Source organism: Marmota marmota, unplaced genomic scaffold (genome assembly GCF_001458135.2).
Source record: "Marmota marmota marmota unplaced genomic scaffold, marMar, whole genome shotgun sequence".
Classification (NCBI taxonomy): domain Eukaryota; kingdom Metazoa; phylum Chordata; class Mammalia; order Rodentia; family Sciuridae; genus Marmota; species Marmota marmota.
The window spans coordinates 5,051,261-5,079,160 of NW_025999944.1; the positions used below are offsets into that span (position 1 = coordinate 5,051,261).

General features: G+C 47.2%; 1 protein-coding gene across 2 annotated transcripts in view; it reads right to left on the reverse strand.

The window, feature by feature from the left end:
• Dock5 (dedicator of cytokinesis 5) overlaps window positions 1–27,900 on the reverse strand; it is a 188,982-nt gene that overhangs the window by 32,584 nt on the left and 128,498 nt on the right. Inside the window, exons 26-39 of one of the 2 annotated variants that reach the window (XM_015499468.2) lie at window positions 26,455–26,591; window positions 24,105–24,200; window positions 21,300–21,398; window positions 19,092–19,186; window positions 17,833–17,911; window positions 15,926–16,026; window positions 12,678–12,736; window positions 12,185–12,339; window positions 10,928–11,013; window positions 8,143–8,302; window positions 7,398–7,438; window positions 6,554–6,644; window positions 4,072–4,191; window positions 1,109–1,198 (exon numbers count right to left, since the gene is read on the reverse strand). In XM_015499468.2, the coding sequence (XP_015354954.2) occupies window positions 1,109–1,198; window positions 4,072–4,191; window positions 6,554–6,644; window positions 7,398–7,438; window positions 8,143–8,302; window positions 10,928–11,013; window positions 12,185–12,339; window positions 12,678–12,736; window positions 15,926–16,026; window positions 17,833–17,911; window positions 19,092–19,186; window positions 21,300–21,398; window positions 24,105–24,200; window positions 26,455–26,591 (1,409 nt within the window). Of the gene's footprint in view, window positions 1–1,104; window positions 1,199–4,071; window positions 4,192–6,553; window positions 6,645–7,397; window positions 7,439–8,142; window positions 8,303–10,927; window positions 11,014–12,184; window positions 12,340–12,677; window positions 12,737–15,925; window positions 16,027–17,832; window positions 17,912–19,091; window positions 19,187–21,299; window positions 21,399–24,104; window positions 24,201–26,454; window positions 26,592–27,900 lie in introns of both variants that reach the window. The other variant, XM_048801569.1, reaches the window with a different exon arrangement.

The following is a 27,900-nucleotide window of genomic DNA, read 5'->3' on the forward strand; positions in this document are numbered from 1 at the left end:
AAGAAGCTGGTATAGTTTTATTTTTTACAATGTGTTCTTTTTTTTTAATATTTATTTTTTAGTTTTCGGCGGACACAACATCTTTCTTTGTATGTGGTGCTGAGGATCGAACCCGGGCCGCACGCATGCCAGGCGAGTGCGCTACCGCTTGAGCCACACCCCCAGCCCTACAATGTGTTCTTAACAAACCAACTCCTCAAATAAAGAACCATCCATGACAATAGTGACTTGATATTTTTGTGACTCTCCTAAAAGTTACCCTGCACAGCACTGGGCTTGCCCACCAATGGTCATCCTGAAGGCTGTTTTTTTTTGGGGGGGGGGGGGCGGTAAGGGTTTGAACCCAGGAGTGTTTAGCCACTGAGCCATATTCTCAGCCCTTTTTATTTAGAGACAGGGTCTCGCTGACTTGCTTAGGGCTTTGCTAAATTGCTGAGGCTGGCTTTGAACTCACGGTCCTCCTGCCTCCGCCTCCCAAGCTGCTGAGATTATAGGCGTGTGCCCCTGTGCCTTAGCTGGCTATTTTTGTTTTGCTTTATAGTTTTTAAATAGCCGAACCGTGCCTACAGCCAGGTGTGCCACACTGGTTCAGGGAGCTGCCCAATTTGAGTGCTCCAGTGACATCTGGGAGAACGAAGCAGGCAGGACAGAATCGGGACCTGGCAGACGCTCTCGCAGCTGAGATGTGCACAGGGGCACCCTCGGAGAAACAAACCCAGCCCAAGGGTGGGTGGTTCCCTCATTTAGCAGGGCCTCCGGGTGTGGATTACAAAATAAGCTCTTTCTGAGGTCTGCAAGCAGCTGGATGTCTAAGAGCAGAGGGGAGCCAGGAACAGGGAGGGTCCCTGAGAAACAAAGAGCAGTGGGAAGGGACCCTGGGGGGGGCCCGGGGTAAGGCTGCACCAGGTCACCCTTCCCTGGGGCTCGGTGCTTGACCTCCCCTTGGGGTCAGCCCTACTCCCTAGTCCTGGACCCTCCAGGAAGGATAATCTGGAGAACAGACATCAAAGCCTTTGGATCACACCTTTCCACTGATCCTGACTTTTTCAACTTGCAAAAACATTTTCTCGAATGCTGATCTCAGCAGCCCTGAATGGCCCAGACTCACCAGGAGGCTGCCGAGGCCCTCGTAGTCAAACACTTTGCTCTCATAGGTCTCAGCCAACTCTTTGCTCAGTGTGATGGCCTTCTCCCACATCTTTGGAAAAAGGAAAGCAAGTGAGATATGCGGGACAGTGCAGCCACTGAGCCAGCCGCTAAGGTCCCTGGAGAGTCATTCGTGTGCAGTGCGCAGCCAGCGGCGTTGACAGCGTGTTTGGATTCAACCTTCTTTCCTGACATCATAAGGTTACTTGTTATGGTTTGGATGTGAGCTGTCCCCCAAAAGCGCACAGGTGAGGCAGTGCAAGAAGGTTAGAGGAGAAATGATCCCTTGTGTGTTGTGAGAGTCTTAACCCAATCAGTGATTTAATCCCCTGATAGGGATTAACTGAGTGGTAACTGAAGTGACAGGGTGTGGCTGGAGGAGGTGGGAATCGGGGCTTTGGGGTACATATTTGTTTCTGGGAAGCGGAGTCCCTCTGCTTCCGGATCACCATGATGTGAGCTGCTTCCCTCGGCCACCCTCTTCCGCCACGACTTCAGCCGCCCTCAAGCCCTGAGGAACGGAGCTGGCCTTCCAGGGAGTAAGACCTCTGAAACCGTGAGCCCTCAAATACACTTTTCTTCCCTAAAATTGTTCTGGTCAGATGCTTTAGTCACAGCAGCATAAAGGCTGACTAAAACAGTTACTAAAGGGTGTGCATCCCTTTTTCAAATAGGTGAGACCATAATGGCTTCAGATTTTGGACATTTGAACAGACTACACTGGTTCTGCACCCCTAATCCAAATGCTCTAAATTCTGAAACACTTTGAGTGTTCTCTTGGTGCTCAGCAGTTGGAGATTTCAGAGCATTCTGTATTTTTTTTTTTTTTTTTGGTTTTTTGGTACTAGGGATTGAACTCAGGAGCACTCGAGCACTGAGCCACATCCCCAGCCCTATTTTGTATTTTATTTAGAGACAGGTCTCACTGAGCTGCTCAGCACCTCGCTGTGGCTGAGGCTGGCTTTGAACTCGCCATCCTCCTGCCCCAGCCTCCTGAGCCGCTGGGATTACAGGCATGTGCCACTGCGCCCGCGTTTTGTATTTCTGATTAAAGATGCTCCACTTGCATATCTTGAATGCTCTGCCAGGAGGCATCTTCTGCATTTCTCTTTGCCAGAAGATGAACACCACGTGTCCCCAGATGGGGCCCGTGATGAGTTTAAAGAGCAAAGAACCGAAGACAATTGAAAGGAGAGAGAAGCCATTTCCACAGCCTGGGACCTGACAGCACTGGGGAAATGCTGCTGGAGGGGAAAGGAGGCAGGTGAGGGACTCTCATCTGGGGCATGAGTGTCTGCTGGGGGTCGTGTCTGTGTGTGCAGAGGGCCATGGGAACCCCGACATTGTTTGAGAAGAGGTTAACAGTGCTTTGTTGTGGAGTCTGGCACAGTCTTTCCATGTACGGCATTAATTTCCTATTTCTACCCAAAACCACCTACTGAAAGAGGTGAAATAGAGATTCATGCTGATGCACATGTTCAGTGCCGGAGCGAGCACCCCAGGTTGGGCCTTCCTATCCCCCTGGCTGCCTGGACTGTCTCCTACAGGGAGGGTGTTCCACACACAGCATCTGGTCACTTCCTGCTTCATTCTTGCTAACGAGGTGCTTTGCGCCATCAGTTCTGGCTGTTGGAGGAATGCATGTGCAGCCACCAGCCAGGGCAAAACACTGTAACCCTAAATCTTGTAAAGTCTCCATTTGCCAAATTAACCCCTCTGAAGTTTCAGGGCCTGGATCACTGAAAAGACTGCGCAATGCACCACGTGGAAAGCAGCCCAGGTCGGCTGGGTGCCTCGCAGGAAGCCAGTCGGCAGCCGTGGAGTCAGGGAGTCCTACCAAGGTCTCTCTTCTTGCCACCCAATGCTACTTACTCCCCTGCGTAGTGTCAGAATGGGAACAGCCTGCCACAGACCAACCCTGTGATCAGAGGGGTGGAGGTCTGAGCCACATGTTCCTGGTGCTAACTCCAGGGAGCTGATGGGGGCTGGAGCTTGAGTTACAGCATGCAGGCAAAAACGGAGCCAGTCGTGTACGTGATAGAAAGTTCTGCACACTGAGACACAGGTGAGCCTCCTACTTGGTGAATACATCTTCTTTTTTTTTTGGTACCAGGGATTGAACCCAGGGATGCTAAACTACTGAGCCACATCTCCAGCCCTTTTTATTTTGAGACAGGGTCTTGCTGAGTTGCTTAAGGACTCACTAAGTAGCTGAGGCTGGCTTTGAACTCACGATCTTCCTGCTTCTGCCTCCAGAGCACTGAGATTAAAGGCGTGCCCCACCATGGCCAGCTACATCATTGTTTTTCTTTTCTTTTCTTTTTTTTTTTTTAATTTTTTTAAAAAAAATTTTAAAGTACAACATCATTTGTTTTTCAGACAGGGTCTCACTATGTTGCCTAGACTGACCTCAAACTTCTAGGGTCAAGTGATCCTCTTGCTCAGTCTCCAGAAGAGCTAGGACCACAGGTGCACACCCCTGTGCCTGAAGGACACATGGATTTGCTGGGAAGGTGACGCACCCTGAGTTCCTGGGGCAGGGCGGGGGGTAGAGGGAATATGGGTGGACACAGGGGCACTAGTTTGGGACCTTTCCACACCTTACTCTTCACTTGGTTGGTTCTGCTTTGTATCTTTTATAATAAAACTGTAATTGTTAACAGCACTTTCCCGAGCTCTGTTGTTATTCCAGTAAATGATCAAGAGGGCCATGGGAACCCCGACATTTCTAGCCAGTTGATCAGCACTGTAGATGGCCTGGGGACCCACAAACTCCTGGCTGGTATCAAAAGCAAGGGTCGAAAGGGGAGCTGCCTCCTCGATCCTGTGTTCTCTGTGCCGAGTGGGAGCGATCACCATTGCAAATTCATCCAAGACAGCCATTTCTCTTTGCACAGGTACAGAAACAAATAACCCAAGACTCACTTTGCCTTTGTCGAAATAGGATATGATTTCCTGGTACAGTTTCTCTTTCAGCTCTTGCTGGGTATAAACAAAGTAACTGTCCCTCTGAAGCAAATGGGGCACGCAGGGCTTATCGGACCACTGAAAAGGAACAAAGGCCACACGAGGGGTAAATGTGACAGATTCATCAATCAAGAGATCAGTGCAATGGTTTCCAGGCCCCCCCCACCAAAAAAATAGGAAAATGCACACGCGCGCACAGACATGGACCCGTCCATATTGTATTTTAAATTATTTACTGAACACAAAAAATTACACACACACGTGCCCATATGCCAGCTCCCAAACAAGTGTCATACCAAATGGACAAACACTCGCGGCATTCCCAGGAAAGTAAGGAACCGAGCAGAATGGCTCACCAACGCGACGACTGCGCTAACGGCATAATTAACACAATCAGATGTAGGAAACAAGTGAGTGTAAGATGGGCAGGAGGAGGGAAAAGCATCACCATGTGCAAACATTATGGCTGTATTCCTCACGACACAAGCCTGCCTGCTGAGAGCCCTCCACCCACGACAGGAGAAAAAGTAGTTAGATTAAAAAGAATATCAATAATTTGAAAATAAATAATTTTGGATACAAAGGTAAAAACACTCAAGGAGATAATGGAAGAAAAGACCCAATCAAAAATAAACGCCAATAGACACAACCACCCGGGGTCAATGTCACAAATGTGAAAGGCGCCTGTGTGGGGAACTGGGACCCACCCTCGAAGGCCACGGCAGCAGACTGCATCAAAGGGGAACTCACACCACACTTCTGGGTGACAAAACTCTGTTTCATAAACATGCAAATTCTCACTGAAGTCATTTTTAAATTTTGCAATTCCAACATTCAAATGTAAAAATAAACAGGAAGGAAGAGGAAGAAAAACTAGAAAGCAATAAAAAGAGTAGTTCCCAGAGGATAAACCACATTCTAAAGAATGAGTCACTGAATCTGTGGTGCTAGGACAGGAACCGGAGACGCAGGCACTCAGCCTGTGGTGACACTGGGATCGATCGCACGCCCAGAGGATGTGGACTGTGCTTCATAGATGCCATCTCTACTGAGTAACTACGTAGGGCAAGAAAGCTGCATCCCAACCTCCTACCCACACCAGGACCGAGAGGTGGTCATTCTGAGCAGGCCAAGTGAAAAGACCGGGAGTTACAGACCCTGGGGAATCTCCTTTCTCTTTTGCACTTTTTGTTTGTTTAGTTATGATTCTGGGGATGGAACCCAGGGGCCCTTGACCACTGAAATTACATCCCTAGTCCTTTTTATTTTTTAAGTTTGAGACTTAAACTGAGGATGACCTCAAACCTCTGATCCTCCTGCCTTAGCACCTGAGTTGCTGGGAATAGGGGTGTGTGTCGGGCGCCTGGCAGACACTGCTGTTTCTTTTGGATCATCTGGTAAAATCCAGTCCACAACCCCCACCACCTACCCGACATGCAGTGAGCTCTGGAGTGCCCAGACCCTGACTGTGCACAGGGAAGCTCCTTGGGAAGGGCTGCGGCAGGGAATTCCTACGCTTAGTAGCTTAGAACCACGTAGGTGTGTTACCTTAGTATAAAACAAAATTGAATAGTAGAAGAAAATTAATTACTAGGGATAAGATTGGAGGCCAAGAGATCTAACGGAAGGCCACTATGGCGCTCAAGTGAGAGGCGCTGGTGGCCTGGACCAGGGCAGCAGCACGGGGGACGAAGAACCGCTCACAGATGAAAGGCACGCTCTGCACAGAGGGGCCACGAGGTCTGCTCCTGGGGAAGTAGAGGGCAGTGACTGAAAGAGAGGAATGAAGGATGCCTCCGAGCAACTCAACAGACGGCCTCACCATTCAGAGATGGGGAAGAAAGGCACAGCAGGAAGGGCTGCCAAGGGGCCGAGAGGGAAGGAGAGACTTCTGTCATGGACACACTGAGTCCGACTTGTCTGTCAGTCACTCAGAGACGAAGATCAAGAGAGCAGTTCTGACATGAATCCCGAGTTAGAGGAAGGTCAGGGGGGACCCAGCTATTTGGGATTCCTGACGTACAGACGCAGCTCTACTGCGCCACAATACAACTGTGATTAGGGAGAGAGTACAAGTAGGGAAGTTCTCCTATGGCACTTTATTCACGTGTAATCCACTCCTCTCCCGTTTTACAAACCTCTTTACCTGTAAATGAACTTGGGTTTTATTTCTTTGATTAGAATGCCAATTACCAGAGGCCTCCAAGTGAGGCTCTACTTCCTAAGGATTTTCACATAATTGATAACTGACATTTTCCCAGCGTGGGTCTGAAACGTAGCTGTGCCCACCCAGAAGGTGTGAAAACATCTTAGATCAAGGATATCCCGTGGATAGGGTTCTCTCCTGCTAAAACCGTGAAGCACGTAGAATTTGGTCCCAAGGGACGGAAGGCATGCCACCTTTGTACCCCGTGTAGAGCAGCTCTGCTGACCCACGTACCTGCAGAAGCTCGGCGTGCAAGAGAAGGGTGTAGGCAGCTTCTGTGTAGTTCTCGCAGTCTCGGTGCAAATCTCGGAGCTTGTACAGGTATCTGGTAAGAAGGGGAGGTGGGAGCACGCTAGTCCTTTGGGGGGTGGTCCTACAGTGGCTTGTTCCTAAGCAGCCCCGGCCTGCGTGCCTGCTCTCCTCCCCCACTACATAGACACTTCCTCTCTCTCAGGCAGAGCCCGTTGCTCACTGTGCTGCTCCGTGCCTTGCCCCTTCAGGAAGCCAGCGAAAGCTATGAACTTCCTCCTCAAGAACATGCATACAGTCCCACAGCTCAGGAGGCTGAGGCAGGAGGATTGCAAGTCCAAGCCAGCCTCAGCACCTTGACATGACACTAAGCAACTCAGTGAGACCCTGTCTCTTAACTAAGATATAAAAAAAAGGGCTGAAGATGTGACTCAGTAGTTGAGCGCCCCTGGGTTTAATCCTTGGTACAAAAAAAAAAAAAAAAATATATATATATATATATATACACACATATACACACACACACACACACACACACACACACTTTACGCACAAGGTGATTTTATGTTCAGGTGCTCGGGGACCCCAGGTTCAGAATCCATGCTAGCCCCTGTGAGCCAGATTACGATGGCTGGAAGTCTCCTCTCCTCCCCTGAACCCTGACACGCCCCTACTTGTATACGCCTTGCAGTGTGATCTTTTGTGACTATTTAAAGAGTTCATTTTCTGTGGGCAAAGGTAGCAAGACAGCTGGCCCAGCATTTGCTATTGAAGGATCGATCACAAGGCCCCCACACAATCGCGAAGGCAAGAAGCTTCCTCAGCTTACCTTATGTATATGTCCTCTCTCTTCTTTTCTTTGTAAAAATTCTACCAAAGCAAACAAACAAAAAAAAAAACAGGTGACACACAGCAGTGTCAAGAGCCGGGGAAGAGGGGAGTCTGCCCCGAAGCCTGGGCACGATCACTGCTTTCCAACAGTGTCCTGGCTTTCCAGAAAGCTCATGGTGACCTTTCACAAACTCCCCCACGAGACCACGAAGCGACCCATTATAAAGAGAAAGCCAAGGCGCTTTTTGAGGATCCTGCTTCTGAGAAACATGAGAAGGCTCCTCAGGGACCAGACGGCAGCGCACCCCAAGGCTACCCTGATAATCTGCTTTCTCAGGTCTCAGTTCAGAGTACGCACAGGAACACAAGGTGAACTCGACCTTGGAGGTCTGTGCTGCCAGGTACAGATGACAGGGACGAAGGCCCGGCCAAGAGCTCGGCCGCCTGAGGATTTCACTTACTAACCCTCTTCCTGGCACCCGGTTTCAGGCTGGGTCAGATAACTCCAACAGTAAAGCCAGCACAGGTGAGGGACTCGGGGAACCAGGCTGAGGAGGGTCTGTGGGAAGAACTGGGTGCTTATGCTGCATTTCCCATCCCTCTTTCCAAATGCATCCCCCAAGGTCTGTGGCTGGCAGTGTCTCTGAGTCCGAATCCGAGCCGGCTACACCCACCGGACTCAGCAGGACACCAGCACCCTACAGGCGGCCCAGGGTGCCTCCTACTCCGGGGCGGGTGCCTACCAGGACGTTGACGGTACAGCTCATGCGGTTCTCCTTGCTCTCGTCGTGCATGACAATGGTTCTGTAGTCCAGCAAGTTCTCCAGGAGGCTGCTGACCAGGAGGGCAAAGACCTCGCCAGAGCTGGAGAGGTATTTGTGTTTCCGGCAATGTTCTAGGAGCCTAGAGGGGCAGAGTCAGAGACAAATGTCCTCATTCCACTCTTGTCACTCTAGTGTCATTTGTGAACACTCACCACGGTCCTAGCACTAGGTGGCAATAGGCAAGATGACCCAGGATGCTGGTGAAGGGGACGCCCACCCCCCGGGGAGCTCCATCCTGTCTTGGTGGCCTTGCTTGGGCTGTGACTGTTTACTCAGGACTTAGTTCAACTACCCCCATCACCTAGAACCCAGCCCACAATATCCTCCTTTGAAGGTCAGTTTGTGTGTGTGGTTTTTTTCCTTCAATGTTGCAGAAACGGAACCTTTGCCCACAAGGCTCTTGTATGGGGTCTTGTGACTCATGAAGGTGTCTGAGACCATCTTTCCTGTGTCTTTATTCTTCCTAACACCTGGCACCTCATGACATCCTGGAAAGCCGTGGATTGACGTCCAGCTCAGAGGAGGTGTCTCACTTAATCCTAACAAGCACACGGCACTTCCAACAGGAGTGTTACTTTCAGACAGGAATGCAGAGCTGTAAATCAGACTGGGCAAAACTTGGGGTCTAAACCTCTCCCTTTGGGCCCAGGTAGAACAAAGTTCTGGCACTTCTTCGATTAGAAATTTAAAAGAAAATTAGGAAAAAGGGAGAAACGGTGAGGAAATGCATTCTAAGAATTAGCCCAGGCTTTAGGATTATTCTGGGCACTGCAGAGTTTGAAGTCATATTTTCCTGAGCTACTTATCCAGAGAGGACAAAGAAAACAAAATATAATCTTTACATGAAAAGACAGTGTTAGGAGTTTTTTTTTTTCTTAATGAGTTTTTTAGTTTATCATGTGGAAATACTGTATGTTTCTATGCATATATAACTTCTCAACTTAATTCATGAGATCAAAATTGCGTAAGTCATAAGCCAGGAGGCTTGAAGGTCAGAGAGAGCTAATGGAAACAGGAAAGAGAGCACCAAGAGGGCTTATCACCATGAAAAATAAACCAAGGAAGACTTCTTGTTCCTTAAATCTAGGCTATCTATCAATCCCATCGTACTTCTGAGTATTCAGTGTGTTGGTTGCTTAGGGAATCTTAAAAAAAAAAAAAAAAGAGTTGGGAGAGCCCGTCCCCAAGCTCAGCCTCATCCACAGAACTCCCATCACCCAGGGAAAACCCAAATGGCCTAGAGGAGAACTTAGGAGGTGACACTGCTGGTCAATGTTAGGAAGTGCAGAGGAAAGGACCAATCAAGTCAGGGTGGCCCAGCCCTGAACGGTGGGAGGATCTGTAAGTAATAACAACAACAACAGAGCAAGCAGCCAGCGCTTTAAATAGATGCTATGCTGGGCACTGTCTGACCTACAATAGATGCTATGCTGGGCACTGTCTCAATTATGTCTCATTTAGTCCTAACAACAATACTTAAAAAAAAAAAATACTGTTTTTGTACATAGAAAAAGGAGGTGTTGGTTGGCTTGATCCCTGGGCCCAAAATTGAACTCCTAGTATGTAGTGAAAATAGGATTTGAGGCTCATTCTCTCTAATGCCCACTTTGGTGGGGTTTTAACCACATGTACACTCTTTTTCTTCTTCTTCTTCTTTTTTTTTTTTTTTAATTTTTTAAAAAATTTTCTGGTACTGAGAATTAAACCCAAGGAGCACTCAACCTCTGAGCCACATCCCCAGCCACTGGGATTACAGGCATGCGCCACGGTGCCCGGCTTGTTTTTATTTAGAGACAGGGTTTCACTAAGTGGCTTAGGGCCTAGCTAAGTTGCTAAAGCTGGCCTTAAACTTGTGATCCTCCTGCCTCAGCCTCCCTGGCTCCTGGGATTTCAGCACCCGGCCTTTTTATTATTCTTTATAAAGGAGAAAGAATAAAGAAAGCAAGAGGTGACATGAATGTGGAGGTGCATTCTGATGAAGGAATGGATGTGCTGAGTGAGACAGAGGACGGGGCAGTGGAAAGACCAAGCTGGCTGCAGTTATAACTGCTTTATTCTCTTTTTTTTTGGGGGGGGGGGGAGGGATGAGGTAACTGAGCATTTGGGGATGTTCCAGGGGCACTTAACCACTGAGCCACATCCTCAGCTTTTTTTTTTTTTCTTTTTTTGAGACAGGGTCTTGGTAAATTACTTAGGGCCTCGCCTAGTTGCTGAGGCTGGCCTTGAATTTCAATCATCCTGCCTCAGCCTCCCGAGTTGCTGGGATTACAGGTATGGGACACCAGGCGTGGCAACTGCTTTGTTCCTAAAGGTCACTTATGGGGCATGAGGTATTAAGTGGACCTTGAAATGTTTTTCCTTTAACTGTTTGTTTTAAAGCCATAATTAGAGGTGTTAACATTTCTGCTGAGGTTCAGAAATACAAATTCTGGCAAAGAGCCACAGCTATGTGCATCTCCTCCTCTCTCCCATCTGTTCTGTTCTCCAGCTCGAGGCTGGTCAGGACAACACAGGCATTGACTCGCACGAGATGGACAGTGTCACCGGTGGGTGCCCTCCAATCTGTCAACTCACCAAGGACCACTGGGGGGTGTGACATAGAGATTCTGAGACTGCTTGCCTGCATTGCATGCAGCAGAGACCCTGCCCTTCCCCGCTGTCAAATGGTGCCACCAACCCGAGGTCCTGTCTCGGAGATACTCACAGTTTCTCCAATAGAACCTTGTATTGTTCATCTCCTCGGCCACCTTCTACCTCTTGATCCAGCTTGGTGATCAACTCATTCTCAAACTGCAAGCAGAGTTGGAATTCACAGCAGAAAGTTACGTCCTTCGGAGAGACCTCGTGAGATACCTGGCTCATCTTCCTAGACTCTGGCCCAACCCTTTTACTGAACTGTGGATTGCTTACGATGTGGACAGGAGAGGATCCCATTCCAGACATTCATGAACACTGCACCAGGGAAGTCCAATACTACTTTGTCCATTGCTTTACCCTTGCCATCCCCCCCCTCCAAAATCTGAAATATTATTTTCTGTTACAACTATGCATCTAAAAAAGCATTATGATTCTAATTTTCTTTTTTGTTTCTTATCTTTTTTTAAATTTGTTTTTTGGTACTGGAGACTGAACTCAGGGGCACTCGACCACGGAGCCACATCCCCAGCCCTATTTTGTATTTTATTCAGAGACAGGGTCTCACTGAGTTGCTCAAAGCCTCACCATTGCTGAGGCTGGCTTTGAACTCACAATCCTCCTGCCTCAGCCTCCCAAGCCACTGAGATTTCAGGCCAGGCTATAAGTCTTGCTAATGGGACTGCTTTTGCTGATCTCTGTAGATGCAAAAATCTCCTTTTCAAGTTAATACACTGTAGAAAAGGAAATTGAGGTGTAGACTAAACACTGGCAATCTCAAGTTCTCACAGCCACAGATAACAGAGCAGGGCTGGGTCCGCTGCCTCTCCCCTCAGCTGTCCCATGATAGGCAGGACAGGCAGGTTGTGCCTCTGCATTATTCTCAGTTACACAGCAACAGACAGGTCTGAAATGCAGGAAGTCAAGTTTTCCTTCCCCAGAGGCAGAGTGCTTTAGGATAGGCAGCAGGGGCGGGCTGCTCTAGGACAGGAGGAGAGGCGGGCTGCTGTAGGACAGGAGGGGAGGCGGGCTGCTTTAGGACAGGAGGAGAGACGGGCTGCTGTAGGACAGGAGGGGAGACGGGCTGCTCTAGGATAGGAGGGGAGACAGGCTGCTCTAGCATAGGCAGGAGTCAAGAGAGCCCTTCTAGGCTCTGGGCTGGAATGTTGGATTACATCTCCGATCACTTGACACAATGAAATGTAAAAGGAATTTTTAGATCAACGCTGATCTGCATCACTCAGGCTATGGCTTTTCCGTACAGAAAGAAAATAAGTAAGAGCTGATTTTAGGTGCATTAGTAAAATTCCAGTCCACCACTCCTTACCATATGGAAATTGCCATTTCCACTGAAATTGAACTCACACTGCATCATATCAAAGAAAATGGGGATGGTGGCTTTTCGCAGCTCCACTTCGGGGGTCAGGGTGACTTCCAGAATGGGACCCACCATCGATGGGATGAATTTGATTTTGTGGGGACCTGAAATAAAGGTAAATGAGGATATGAAACAATCACTTTGCTATTAAGTCGAGCGTCATAATCTTCCTCTACAGGGCCCATAAGAAAAGAAAGAGCGCATGTGGGTAAGGCACCTGGGTGCAGAAATGAGGGATGAAATACTGATGAACTGTGGATGCGGTAGGAACAGAGGGCTCGTCGTCAATGTCCCAGCTGAGGTGAGGGTGTGAAAGCCACAGGAGAGCTTTTACCTCCAGGCACACAGGACATCTCAGGACCATTTGAATTAACATAGGAGTCCACTTGGGTGCTTATCACAATGGAGCTGTGCTGGGGCCCGTTCAAGGTCAGACACTCACCCAGGTTATACCACATGTCCCGGATTCTAAAGCCGATTTCCTTCCTCATGTCCCCATATCTAGGAAGAAGACCATAAACGGAGAGGAGGAGTTGCAGGAGGAACGGGTTGCATGCAACAAAGTCACTCCTGAGTCTCTAGGGGGCACTGGATCAAGGACCCCTCAGACTCCACAATCTGCAGGTGCCCAGGCTCCTTATATGGAAGAGCACAGTATTTGCACATAACTATACACATCCTCCTGCACACTTCCAAGTGTCTCCATATTACCAGTAAGATCTCGTACCATGCAAATGCTGTGCAAATACTGGTTATAGTGGACGGCTTGGGGAATGAAGACAAGAAATACATGTTCAATACAGGTGTAATTTTTCCCCCCAAATATTCTTGATCCCTCTGTTGGGGGATGCAGAACTCACAGACACAGAGGACTATGTGTTTAATGGTGAGGGGAATAAAATCAGCCTGTGCTCCTTTGGGTCACACATGAGACACATTGACACTGTAAGAGAGGAGGGCAGTACCGAAATCAGCCTCCAAAGAGAAGTGAGCCCCATGGAGGACAGAGGACTTATGGCCAGAAGGAACCAAATGTAAGTGCTGAAAAATAACTAAGAAGGTGAGATGAGCCGGGCGCGGGGGGCGCACGCCTGTAATGCCAGAGGTTCAGGAGGCTGAGGCAGGAGGATTGTGAGTTCAAAGCCAGCCTCAGCAAAAGCAAGGTGCTAAGCAGCTCAGTGAGACCCTGTCTTTAAATAAAATACAAAAAAGGGCTGGAGAGGTGGCTCAGTGGTGGAGTGTCCCTGAGTTCAATCCCCGGAACCACCCTCCCACACAAAAAAGGGTGGGGTGTGTGGCTCAGTGGTTAAGCACCTCTGGGTTCAATCCCTGGTACAAAAAAGAAAAGTGAGATGAACAAACTGATTTCAGGGGAAAGAATGATAAACACTCAACATAAACTAATAAAGAGGAAGAGGACTGAGGGCTGGCTTCCACAGGGACGTGACGGGGGCTTGCCAACAGGCTGAGGTACATAGTCATACTGAGGGGTAATGTACACCTGTATTAGCATGTTCTTCAAAGTTCTCACCCTGGGAAGCGGCATTCTCAGGGCAATAGAGCCCAGGAAGGGGGAAAACCTGTCCTTGGGGGAAAAAACCCAGAGCTTACTGCTTTTATACAGATGGTGCAGATAGTCATACAGCTCACCAGCAGATACTGAGGAGGAGCAGAGAAACCCTGGTCTAGGCAGTGACTCCCAAGTGATTAGGTGATTATTGGGTGAAGGCCAAGCCCATCCTCCTGGAAATCTTTGAAGAATTCTTACGCCTGAGGCTGCCCCACCCCACCTACCACATCAGAGGCTGGGGGCTGAAACTCGGAAATAGGGTAGGTCCTGATATTTCCTGGGAACACTCCGGCTCACAAACCATCCTGTGGTCGCTGCTCTAGACTATTTTAGTGACGCTTTGATTGCCCCAACATTTTTTATTCAAATTCTTCCTTTGTAAATGCCTTCATAAGCCCGCATATTTTCTTCCTTTTATCATTGGTGCATTGTAGTAATGGAACATAATAATGGAACTCACTGCAACACATATTAGTACATAATATAAATTTGGTCATTTTGATGTCTAGTAAGAAGCCACTATTTTTTTAAAAAAATCACATTTAAAAAATTGTAACTATTCCATCTAACAAAATGCTTGAGCTTATTTTATTATTAAAGTTAGATGAGCCTATGTCATCGACATTTGGGATTTAACAGACAGAAGTATCACTATTCCTATTGTTTAATACTTCTGCTGATCCTACTTTAAGAAAGCTTGAAACAAATCCTCACATTTCTATAACTTTAATATAACTGGTTTTATTCCCCAAATTTTATCTTTGCCCTTATACACACATGTTTTTACATGGTTTCTATTCACTGTCATACTTTTTTTTTAACCAGAACCAGAATCATTAATCCTAAGTAGCCTTTTTTTTCTTTTCAGACTTGCAATCAAGTAACTTCACTTACAGTCACTGAACCCAAATCAAATCCATCCCTTAAAGAAGTTACATTGTTACTTAAGACATTCTAAAGCAAATGATCAAGGGATGGAGGCAATAAGTGTTTCCCCTTGGGGAAATCTACAAAACAGGTCATACTGTAATCTTTTTCTTTCTTCTTTCTTTTTGGTGTGTGTGGTGTGTGTGTACGTGTGTGTCTGGGGATGGAACCCAGGGGTGTTCTACCACTAAGTTGCACCCCTAGCTGTTTTTATTTTTTAATTTGAGAGAGCGTCTTGCTAAGTTGCCTAGGCTGGCCTTAAAGTTGTGATCCTCCTGCCTCAGCCTCCTGAGTCACTGTATATTAAATCACAGTCCTGTTGGATATGGTGGCACATGTCTGTAATCCCAGCAGCTTGGGAGCTGAGACAGGAGGACCACAAGTTTGAGGTCAATCTCAGCAAGTAAGTGAGAGCCTCTCTCAAATTTTAAAAATTTAAAAAGAAAGGGCTGGGGATGTGGCTCAGAGGTAGAATGCCCTTGGGTTCCATCCTCGGTACCACCAAAAACAAAAGCAACCACCAAAACACAGTCACTACCAACCTCAGTTGTTTTAGGAAGGAAACAGAAATATAGAAATGTTAAATAATTTGCCTAAAACCCTGGATATTTCAACCAGGGGAAATGGATATAAAATTTCAAATTTAAATAAAAAATTCCTCAAGTCACTCTTAAATTACACTGCTTTGCCTTTCCAGGATCTAAATTAACTCGAAACAGACCAGAGACGAAGACAGCGAAACCCGTCCCTAAATCTCCCACATTCCTGGACCGGAGTCCATTCTAAATTCCAAGCCAGAAATCTGGAATTTCAGGCTGTTGGCTTCTTGGCTTCTCTGATGAAGTGACAGTAGGTGACTGTGCCAAAGGGATTCCCTTGTGAAGTGGAAAGAGGCCCTGCACCTGCAATTCAGATGAGCTGCCAGCAGATGGCAGCTGTTCCTGGGCCCAGGAGGACACAGGGCACCTTTCCAGGCAGATGATTGATGGGAATGTGAGGGGAAAAAAAAAAAAAATGTGACCCGAGGGAATCTGAGTTATCAAGTGACTAAGACCTACCTCACCATCACTACCCTTAGCGACTACTATGGGTAGTCACTGAACACTGTATTCCTGCAGCACCCAAAGTACAGCTCCGAATGTGCACAGAAGAATCGCCTTTCCCTTCATCGCCAAGTTTACAGGGACACTTACTTTTTTACAATTTTGTTGCGCTTGGCTTGTGAGAAGGTTTCCAGCTGAAGGGACTCATGGGTGAGAAACGCTACCGCCAAATGGAAGTAATTGTTCCAGAGCTGTTCAACATTATGTGAGCACAAAGAAATGGAAAATAACATTAGTGTGGGTCATACTAAAACAGACACGTGGCAGAAAGTCACTAACCAGGGACTCATGAAAAAGTAAGATCCACAGGACTTTTAGTTCTCTCTTGGGTTAATATTAAGCTCTCCCCCCAACCCCACCATTGCCAATTCAAACTTTTACGTTCTTCTTTGCTCCTGGGATAGGGAAAAAGTACTGCCAAGAAGTACACCTATTTATAGTAGGGGGTTTGGCAACATGTATCAAAAGCCCTAAAATTGTGCCAAACATCTGAACTCGCAAATACTTTCAGGACTTCTTCCTGACCAAATAACTATGGAGAGTTAAAAGTATTTAAAACAAGGAAGGTCACCACAGTGCTGTTTAACATAACAGAAAATGGAAACAACCTACATGTTCTCAGGAAGAATTTGGTTAAATAAATCATTAACCGGCCATGTAGTGGACTGCATTCAGCTGTTAAAACTACTGCAAAAATAGTTAACATCATTGAAAAAATTATGAAGTAAAGAAGTAAAGAAAACAAATTAACAGGTCCCAGAGCACGGCACAGCGCGAGTCTGTTTTGGTGGGTGTGTATGTGCGTAAATATAAACCTAAGGCAATACGTATATATACACACGCACATATGTGTCTACTTATATAGATGTATACGCCTGTGTGTGTATCCTAACGACTTTCCATGCTAAAAATGCTACTGATACAAAAAAGCACAAGACTCAGAAAAATCACATCACCAACAGAACACAGTCTGGAACACAGACTCTACAAGAGCTGGGACTTGGTGAGCCTTCGCCAGGGACGAGAACACGTAAATACTCTTGATGTTGGTTGGACAAAGGAAAAAAGGCTTTACAACTACTGTGGACTTTCCAAATAGCGCACGTATAAATAAAAAGCAACACCAGAATAGTGCCCATTGAACTGCTGCCTAGGACAGAACCACTTGAGGTGGGGAGTTGTCTAAGCACATTTTTGCAACCACATGCTTGTGTACATTTGTGCCTATACACAGAGGATCACACCACAATGTTAACAGTGAAGGCCAAGCCTGCAGTCATCCCCTTATCCCAATTTTGTTTTCTGAGGTTTCAGTTCCCCTCAGCTAACCGAGGTCCAAAAGTATTAATATTTATTTTGACTCTTTCAAGAAAGAAAAACCACATTTGTATTATAGTATCTCATTATAATTGTTGCATTTACTATTATTTTTGTTAATCTCTTACTGTGCCTAATTTGTAAATTCAATTTTATCATACATATAATTATCTATAGGACTCAGGACTCTGTGGCTTCAGGCATCCCCTGGTGGCTGTAGAATACATCCCCCACAGAAAAGGGAGATTACTTTGTTTATATTTTTTACTTTCTTATTTATTTACTTATTTTAAAAATATTTTTTAGTTGTCTTTGGACCTTTACTTTATTTATTTATATGTGATGCCGAGAATTGAACCCAGTGCCTCACACATGCCAGGCAAGTGCTCTGCCACTGAGCTACAGCCCCAGCCCAACCTTCTTGTTTTTGTGTAGCTGTATTTTCTCAGTATTACTTCTTTACCTTTCTTTTTGTGTATGTTGCTTTTCCAGAAAGAAAAAGCTCCATCTTATTGCAGCTGGAGAACCATGTGACAGGAGTGTGCCCCTCAGGAAAAGAGAGAACCATGGAACCCTTCCCCGGTTACAATGAGGGAGCCGCAGGTGGCCCTTTCCTAGCCGCAACAGTTCTGTGGCTGTGGCTGAGACTTCCAGGGACTTCCAGCAGGTCGGGCGCTCACCTGAAGCTCAAAGCTGGCCTGATCCATGAAGAGTCTGGTGAGGACTTCAGTGAACTGATTGATGGCGCGAAGAAACACCCTGGGGAAGAAAGCACCAGACTAGGAGGTCGACTCCGCCCTTGGACACTTTGCTCTCCATGTTAAAATAAAGCCACACCATCCCAGGCTGGCAAGAAAAGGCCATCTGATCTGCCAGTGTCCTCTGAGGCTACGACCGGGCAGAGTCTGTGAAGTTCAGTTTTCCCAACTGACTGGCAGAGTCTCAGCTAGCTGAGGTGACACGCAGGTGGCCTGGGCCCCTGTGTGGGCAATTCATACTCCGCAGTGATGCTTCTATGTCTTTATTATTTATGATACGGGGGATTGGGCCCAGGGAATTTTACCACTGAGCCATATCCCCATTATTTTTTATTTTGAGGCAGGGTCTCACTAAGCTGCTGAGTCTGGTCTCCAACTTGTGATCCTCCTGTCTCAGCCTCCCAAGTTGCCAGAATTACAGGTGTGCATTACCATGCCCAGAAATGCTTCTCTTTTAGAGTCTAGGGCTTCTGGTGCTGCTTTCCCTCTAATCTGCAGAGTTGGGAAGGGTTTTTTCTAATCAGACATCAGGACCACGAATGGTTAATAATAATAATCATAAAGTGATTTGTCTTAATTAGCTCATTAAGAAAAATCTGAAGTTCTTTTACTATAATATACATATATATCCCATTCATCTACTTCTATTCAACCAGTATCTGTCGTGGGCCAGCATCTGCAAGGCACTCACTTAGGTGCTTTTGTCAAACACACAGTTTCCTGTTTTCCAAGGGTTACAACACCAAGGAGGAATCTTAAACATCTAACTTGAGCCCTGATCCAATAGAGAACGTGAAACAAATTCCATGAGAGGGCTTCAAAGGGGGTACCTAGAATCCAAGGAAGAGAAGACAATATCCAGGCCAGAAAGGCCTGCACTGGGGGTAATGGTCTTAGGTGTTGGGAGGGAGGTTGAGAGGTCATGGGGAGGACACTGACATGGAGGGAGCAGCAGAGGCAAAGAATCAGTAGGAGAATGACAAGGAGACCAGTCCCCACCGAAGACAGCAGAGACCCTGAATGGGGCAACCCTGAAGCCCAGGTGAAGTGGAGCTCCTGGCACGGACGTAGGGTCACAGGAGCAGGAAGATAGGACCGAGCACAGAGACGGACCAGCACTTCCCCGAGCCCTCACACAGACGGGGGAGAGCCAGGCCTCCGGGTGGGCCCCAGGTCCTCACCTGCTCTGCGTCATATTCATCACCACCCAGTCTTTGGCATAGACGTTCTTCCCGATCAGATCCTTGAACATGATAAAGGTTTCCATGAGGAAGTCCTGCGGAGAAGCAAGGAGGGACAGCTGGGGAAGATGGCTGCGCACTGCCGCTCCTCCAGCGTGTGGACAGAAGAACCCACATCAGCACCAGTCCTTCCCCGTCCCAGGTCACTGCCTGTCCTACAGGACTGAGGGACAACGATGCGTTCTCAGAGCAGGCTACCATATGAGGCGATTTTTGCACTGCACGATTCTATAAGGAAAACAAGGACAAAAAGGTCGTCCACGTTTTACAAGTGGTGTGCCTGAGGCTGACACATTAAATGACCTGTCTGAGCCCAGAGAACCAGGAAGCAGGAGAGCTGCAAGGGACCCGGGGCTCGCGGACCCCACGTTTCCAGCTCTTGTTTCTCTTTAGTCCTCATCTGGCATGTGCTGTCTGGAAATAGCTCTCCTGCTTAAAAATGAATCGACAACTGTGAGAAAATGGAAACTTCGGACAGATGGGAGTTCAATTCTTCCTTGTCCTGGTTAGAACAGATCAGAAGCACTGCACCAAGCAGCAGTTACGAGCCTTCCAGCTGCAGAGAGGTTCTCATGTGTAGCCTGGAAGAAGAGCCCTGCACAGCTCCTACAAGGAGATGGTAATGGTGGCTCACGATAACTGGAATAACTAATAACTAAGTAAACACAGCACAGAGCTCTTCACATCCAAAGGTGGTTGTGAGCAAAAAGGAATTAAAAAAAAAAAAGCAATAAGACTAAAAGGCAAAGCTATCAAGTTTTGAAAGCACTTCCATTAGACCCATTTAGACCTTCTACACTGGGATCCCTGAAATGAAAATCTAGTTTGCATTCTCGGGCACTAACCCACAAGTCCCACCTTTGAAGTACACTGCACCGCAGTAAGGATGTGATGCTTGAGAGGCACTTAACCACTGAGCCACATCCCCAGCCCTTTCCTGTACTTTAAGTGGAGACAGGGTCTCACTGAGTTGCTGAGGCTGACTTGGAACTTGCAATCCTCTTGCCTCAGCCTCCCAACCTCTAAGATGACAGGCGTGCACCATCATGCCCAGCTATTTCTAAAGACATTTTTCTAAGACACTGGTTAATCTGCTAGTTTCCTCTACTCTTGAAGTCAGTGGCATACAAAACAGGAATGATTCTGGCAGGAACTTGCTGTGTTTTTGTTTTATTTTTTTGTTCTGCTGGAAGTTGAACCCACAGCCTCAGACACGCTAGGCAGGTGCTCGTGCACCACCGAGCTACAGCCCAGCCTCATCTTGCTGCACTTGATTTGATCTTCTGGTACAATAATGAGTCAGGCCTACCCATCCTCAGTTCTGGAATTTTCCATGAGTTTACCATTTTTTTTCAACATACGTGATAAATGCTTCTACCCATTTACTGACCATTCTGTTATTATTATTATTTGGTTCAATAAACATGATTTCTTGGTTTGTGATGAAAATGGAAAATGGATCAACTGGAGATGCCAGTTATCTGCACCCGACATGGTCTACGCTCAGCTCTTGGTCATCACTTCATACAGCAAGACTCCCAAGACCTCCAGCTGAAGCCCACTGCCAATGCGTTCCATGGGAATTACCCAGAAGAGAGCAGGAGGGTGACAGCCACTGGGAGGGAGAGAGGCAGGGGAAGAGGTCTCCATCATCTCACACAGAGGAGATATGCCTGGTTTCTTCCTGCAGAAGCACGGAGTCAAGCTATGAATTTAGAATGTCCTACCTGCTTTCTGAAGAAAATTTGAAAAAAAAAATCACTAAAATATATTTGTTAATTTATTTTATGTCCCAAGAATATTAAAATTGTTATTATAAGTAGCCACTCTTCTCAGGTGTTGACCACTATACAACCATGGTGAGTAGCCAGAATTCAAACCTGAGGGCTCTCTCTAAATCCAAGAGGTTCAGGCAGCGTGTGAGGACTCTCGGGTACATGTCCTACCCCCTTCTTCAACTCCACCAAGGACAGACAGCAAGAATCAACTGTGCTTTTCTTCGGCACTGTGGGCAGCCACAGAGCCCTGGAGGTGGGAGGGAGGAAAACCCTGGTCTGGTGACACTCGGTATCAGATACTTATCTATTTATTTATTTATACCAAATATAAGAGGTCTCAAGTTACTAGGATGAGGTGAAGACAACTTACAGTGATGTCTTGCCTGGTCTTGAAGGTGCTGATGTAGTGGCTGTAGTGGGTGTCGTCCATCTGCCGCAGGATAGCAATCATGCAAGCCACAAAGCTGCCCTGGAGGAAGAAGAAAGGACAATCCAAGGCTCCTCAGGCCACCAAATGACCAAACAAGATGAGGACAACCTGAACTCTGGTTTTCCCGACCCCATGACCTCTGACCCTACTGAGCTGGAAACATGCTGCTTCCTGAGGATCAAGGGCACTTGGTTTGAGATTTCTCCTTCACACTACCTCCTTCCAGGTACAGCTGGAGAAATGGAAGGGCTCAGGCTCCCATCAGCACCTACAGCTTTGAGCTTGTGGCATCCTGAAGGTCATGGGACACCGATTTAAGATCTCGGCTAGCTCACCAACTAGTTGTAATACCTATGGGACTTTCAGTTTCTTGCTGAGACTGGGTTGTAGTACAGAAGTCCATGGAGAAATGTTGGAAATAGATCAGTTAAACAAATCTGAATATGCAGGAAGACTAATAAGAAAGAGAGGGATAGGTTCAGCATTCCTCGCTTGAAAATCTGAAATGTTCCCAGGAGTTTGGGATTTTGGATCCCACTGGAATTTGGATTTTTGGATTTGGGATGCTCCACCAGTAGAGTCTATGCAACTGGTTAAAAATCCAAAACCAAAACTCATCCCAATCTTTGGGTGGTGACAGGTACTGGGGATTGAACTCGGGGCACTTGAACACTGAGCCATATATCCTCAGCCCTATTTTGTATTTTATTTAGCAACAGGGTCTCACTGTATTGCTTAGTGCCTTTCCATTGTTGAGGCTGGCTTTGAACTCATGATCCTCCTGCTTCAACCTCCCAAGCTGCTGGGATTACAGGTGTGCACCACCTTACCCGAATCAACTTCCTTTTAAGCACATAAATGATTCAACTTGTTTTCTTCTTATTCTTCTTATTATATTATTTGGTACCAGGGATTGAACTCATGGGACTTAACCACTGAGGCACATCCCCAGCCTTTTTTTGCATTTTTATTTAAAGATCGTGTCTCACTAAGTTACTGAGGCTGGCCTTGAACTTTCAATCTTCCTGCCTTAGCCTCTAGAGCCGATGGGAACACAGGCGTGCACCACCACGCCCAGCTCTCAGTGTTATTTTCACCTTTTAACAGTACATGAAGAGACAGATTAGTTAAGCATGCATTTTGTTTTTGATTAAGTAATTAATTGCATCATTAGGGCCCCAAAATAAAGAGAAACACAGATTTGTAGATTTCTTCACTCATTGTGTGGTGTGGAATGTGTGTGTGTGTGTTTTGCTGTTGTTGTTTTCCTACCCAGCACAGGGGATTAAATCCTGGGCACTCTACCGCTGAGTTCCATCTCCAGCCCATTTTATTTTGAGACAGGGTCTTGCTAAATTGCTGAGGCTGGCCTCTAGCGTGTGATCCTCCCCTCAGTGCCCAGAGTGATAGGGGTCACCGCTGTGCCGAGCCCTCATGGGAAATGAGAGTTTCTTGGCCAACAATCCTATTCTTACCTCTGGAGGTGAGAGCTTTGGTTTTACATGCCCACATCTGCAGTCTCCCTGTTCCTTTCTACACCCCGTGATCACATGATCTCAGACCAGAGAGCCAGGATTAGCCCAGCCACAAACCAATCCTTTCCTACAAGGTCTGAATCCGTTCACAGTGTTTTGGAGAAGCTTCTGTTTTAATTGCCTCACTAAATGCTGTTTCTTCTTGCCTGGTCTCCTCTCACCCCCATTTGACTCTTGCAAGGCACGTCTTAGGGATTCTGCCCTGGCTCGGCCCTTCTTGAGGGCCCTTCCCAGGGAGCCACATGGAATTCCCTTACCTCCTTCAAAGTTTTTCACTGAAATTCTACCTTCTCAGGGAAGTAGTTCTTTGTCATGTTATTTGAATCCCTGCCTCCTCACTCTTCCCTTGTTCTGCTCCATATCTTTCTCCAAGCCCTGTCTCCTTTTAAGAGACACTCTGCGGTTTATTTAGCCATAATCATTACTTCTCTAAGTACAAGTTGCTCACGGGCAGGGTTTTGTTTTGTTTTAATCTGTTCTGCTCACACATACATCACAGTGTCCAGAAGAATGCTCAGCTTACAGATTTTTTTTTTCTTTTTTGGCACTGGGATTGAACCCAGGGGCAATCTACCACTGAACTACATCCCTATCCCTTTTTATTTTTTATTTTGAGATAGGGCCTTATTGTCCAGGCTGGCCTCAAACTTGTGATCCTCCTGCCTCAGCCCCGAAAGCTTCTGAGATTATAATCGTGAGCCACAATGCCCAGAGGCTTACAGATTCTTAATAAATGAATATTTTTTACTTACAAAAGCAATTTGAGAGAGTTCTTTCCCTATGACCTCTAATTAAAATCTAACCTTAGCTTTTAATATAGTGAAAAGATGATGCTTTATTTTAATGCTGATCTGACTGGGCCTTTCAACAATGATCTCTGGTCTCATTTATGCTTTTTTATTGACATCCATTTGGGTCCAATAGATGGAACCTAAGAGGTTAGTACCTTTTGAAAAGGACACTTAACACAAGTTCTTTAAAGCATCATCTTTTTACTGGAAATAAAAGCTGCTTGGGGTTCCCTGGAGGGAAAACAACTGAACAAGGAATAGAAAATCCATGTCAGAAGTGAACACTGCTCAGGGTTATAATCAATCAGCCATGACACACGGGGCCAGGTGAACTTCATCTGAAGCCACTGGTCCCCTAGGCAGGCAGGACACAGAGAAGTAGCAATGGCCGTGGGGTGGTCCACAGGAGAGACACTCACGATGTGGGGAGACTGTCGGCTCATCCCGATCACGGTCCTGTTGATCCTCCTCAGCAGCCGCTCCATGATCAGCTGAATGTGCATGGCCGTGGGACCCTGGGGGTGAAACACAGGTGTGACCCCATTTCTGCCTTCTCAGGTTTGCCTTCTCAAGGGGACCTCAGTCACAGGACTCCTCTTTTCCCTAAAAAGCAATCTCTTCTCCAAAAGGGGAAATGGAGTCACAGAATAACACATAACTTTATAAGAGCAAATCAACTGAAAATGATCAGATCGTTTAAAAGATGAGCGTGGACACGCAGGGACAGGTGCTCCCCCAAAAAACCCTGATGGTTCCCGTGCACTCAGACAGCTCTCTGTGGCCGGACAGTTCCAGGGAGTCTGAGGTGCCGGTTCTGATGCTGAGCAGAGCAGTGCCCAGGACAATCAGACACAGGTGGGCAAGGAGAGGCAAAGGTACAGACTTCTTAACACCTTCTGCATCGGGCAAAAACCCAAAGAAAGGCAAGCAAGAGGTCTGTTAGGAGGTGAATTTTTGTGTCCCTCTTGAAGCCTGAACATCCAATGGTGCTTGGAGATGGGGTCTCTGGAAGGCAATTCAGGCCACAGGAGGACAGGAGGGTGGGGTCCTAATGACCCTGCTCACTCACACACACAAGCTTTCTCTTTGGCTGTGTGTGCACCCACTGGGGAAAGGCCACATGTGCGTGCAGGGAGAAGACAGCCACAGAGAAGAGCTCCCTCCCAGAACGTCACAGAGCCCACACCCTGACCCAGACCTTCAGCCTCCAGAGCTTTGAGAAAATACACTTCTGTCATTTAAGGAACCCAGTCTGTGGGATGCTGTTGGGAGACTGAGAAGACCAGTACGAGGATTCAGCCTTCTGTCCCGTGTGACTGAGCCCCTATTCGATTTTGCCTTACTTTAGTTTTCATAGCTGCACAAGGTGGATAACAAGGTTTCCTTACAGGATTGGTTGTGTGGATGCACATGACGGTGCCATTAATTGTGCATCCTCCTCTTTCCTTCATTCCTCATCTCTAGTTAGATGTGACACTCACCCAGCTCCAAAGTACCTGTGTTCAACTTGACCTTGTGGACCTTATCCATGCTTGCTTCCTGACAGATATTTGAAAATTCCCGCTGAATGCTTAAATAACTAAATCACCACTATGGATTTTCCTGCTTGTTAACATTTCACTATTTTAAAAAATATTTAACAGGTGACTGGATGTCTTCATATATATATAGCTGATATAGCTATACATTGGGAGATTGTGATCACTGCAATTGAATTAAGTAACACACCCATCTCCATCCATATGCACTACATCTCCAGAACCTGTTCATCTCATGAATGAAAGTTTGTTTTTTTTGACCAACACCTCCCCATCCCCCAGCCCCAGCCCCTGGGAATCAGTAATCTAGTCTTTGTTTCTGTGGGTTCTACTCTTTCAGGGACCACATAAGTGACATCCTGCTGCACTGTCCATGGTCATGTGTATTTTCATCCAAGTAGTAAGTATCTTTAGCTTTTCTGCCCTCGTTCCCGGCTTTTCTTTTACCTGCTTCTCCTTTCTGTGGGTAAAAGTGACATAGAAAACCTGCCTCTCTGGGGGATGACACAGCTTTTCCTCCAGGCACGGGCCGGGCTCTGGGTGGGGTTAGGAAAACAACCGAGGCCCACAGAGAGAGATGCACACTCAGGAGGGGGCAAGGATAGAACAAGCCCAGCCCAGGATCCCAGCCCAGATCAGCTCCGGGGGGCAGGGTGCTGGCCGGGCACAGTCCTCCAGCCAGTTCCGTGGGGCCCGCGTAGGCCTGTGGGCAGCGCCATGGCCAGGAGATGGGAAACCCAGGCAGGTTCAGCCTCACGGCCTGGGGGCTGGGGGTGAGGGGAAAGATCACAGAAAAAACACGATTTCCACTGGGCTCCAGAGAGAGCCACAATGTCGGAGAGAAGATAGAAACAGAAGTTCTCAGGAGCAGGGATTTCTACAATAGGGTCAGGCATGAGATGGAGGTCAGAGCTTCCTACAGAGAAACAAATTCTCCATGGGTCTTGGCAGAAATTAACAGAGCTGTTGAGAGCTCCTGCAGGGATCTCAGGGTGGGCCGACGGGGCAAGCTGGAGACCAGCCAGTGGCGTTTCCAGCTGTGAGTTGACCTCGCCTGGACCTAGATTTGTACAGAAAGCTCTGGTTTCTCTAGGCACCTCTAAAATGGGCACCCCTGGGCCCAATGCCCGGTTCTAAACCACCAGAGACTAGAAGGACACGGAGTCCCTCCTGTCTGGTGCAAAGGGCCAGCGGAGGCATGTGCCATCATGTTAGGGATGCCCGCACTCACCACATCCTTCCTGTCCAGCACCTCCAGGATGCTGCTCAGAAGCTGCGAGCTGGCCTCATGGTCAGGCTTGCTTGAGTGGTCATCCAGCTGGCCGCTGAGCTGGTCCGTCAGCAGTGGCAATAGCACGTCTCTGCACTCTGAGGGAGAAAACGCAGTAGCTCACACGAGGAAATGCCCCCTCCCAGCTGCCATCACTGCAGACCTCTCTGCCTGTCCCCAGAGCTCTTGGGACCAGCCCTGCAGGAATGGAGTCCCTCTCCAGGGCACTGAGGAGCACAGACTTTAGGTACGGAACTTCAGCCTTGTGCCAGGACTAGACTCATGAAATACCCCTGTTAGAGGGAAAGGCGAGGATTTTGCACCTGCTTAAATTACTTAACATATCTCTCCAGGCTTACTTGTCATTTGTGTGTTACTTTACTTGGTGGTGCCGACTGAACCTACACTAAGCACACACTCTACCACGGAGCTGCGGCCCCAGCCCTCTGGCGTTTTAAATGCCAGCTTGACACATGAACGCTAAGTCGTGTGGAACCAATAAAAACTAAGCAAGTCAGACAGTCTTTTTAAAATTGACTATAAAATTCCTAAACACTGAGCTTTCCTACTACGTTTCTAGAACATACCACTCATGTCTTTGCAGGCATATGGCTTATAGAAAGTAGGGCATTATTTACTGTCTTCCTTTTAGGGTCTTCATTATGATAACACATGATTATGACACTACAGCAGTGACTGTTAGCAGTGAGCGTACGTCCTCTCATTGGTCCTGTCTAGTGACCAGCTTCCACTTACACTCAAACACCCGCCTTTATTGTCTCAGTTATCCTTTCGGCTTCCTTAGAGGCAGAGCTTGTCACAGTCTATCAGGAAGCTTAGTGATACTTTGGTTTTTACTCGAGATCATTCACTAGCTTTCTGAAGACATCAGCTCTGCCTCCAATTATGACCTAAAAACACTTGAAATTTCCAAACACAAAATAATGGGGTCGGAAAATATCAGAGCCAAAAGAGGCTACTGATGTCATCTAATTCAAGCCGTTCCTTCCACTGAAACAGAAGCTGAGACGGAGAGAAAGTCCCTCATTTATGCCGAGTTCCATAGCCAGTTGGGTACAAGGCCAGGAGGATTCTTCTACCAACACTCCACTCAACTTTCCTGATTTCTGAGGAGGCTGCTGGACAAGCCTACCTAACATGAGGGGACTCCCTGATCTTGTGGAAGCTTCAAAAGACGTTCCCTCAGCTGCTCACTCCAGCGAGTCTTGGGTTTATAAGGAAGGACCAGGTCCTGGGTCCCCTCCTCCTACCAGCCTGGGATATGAGCACAGAGTCGCATGAGCTGGCTACCTACTCCACTGTACTTAGGAGAAGCACTGTATCAGTGAAAGGGGTTTCTCCCCTCTGTGCCCATTCCCAGTAGGATGCCAGTCATCCAGCTTCCCC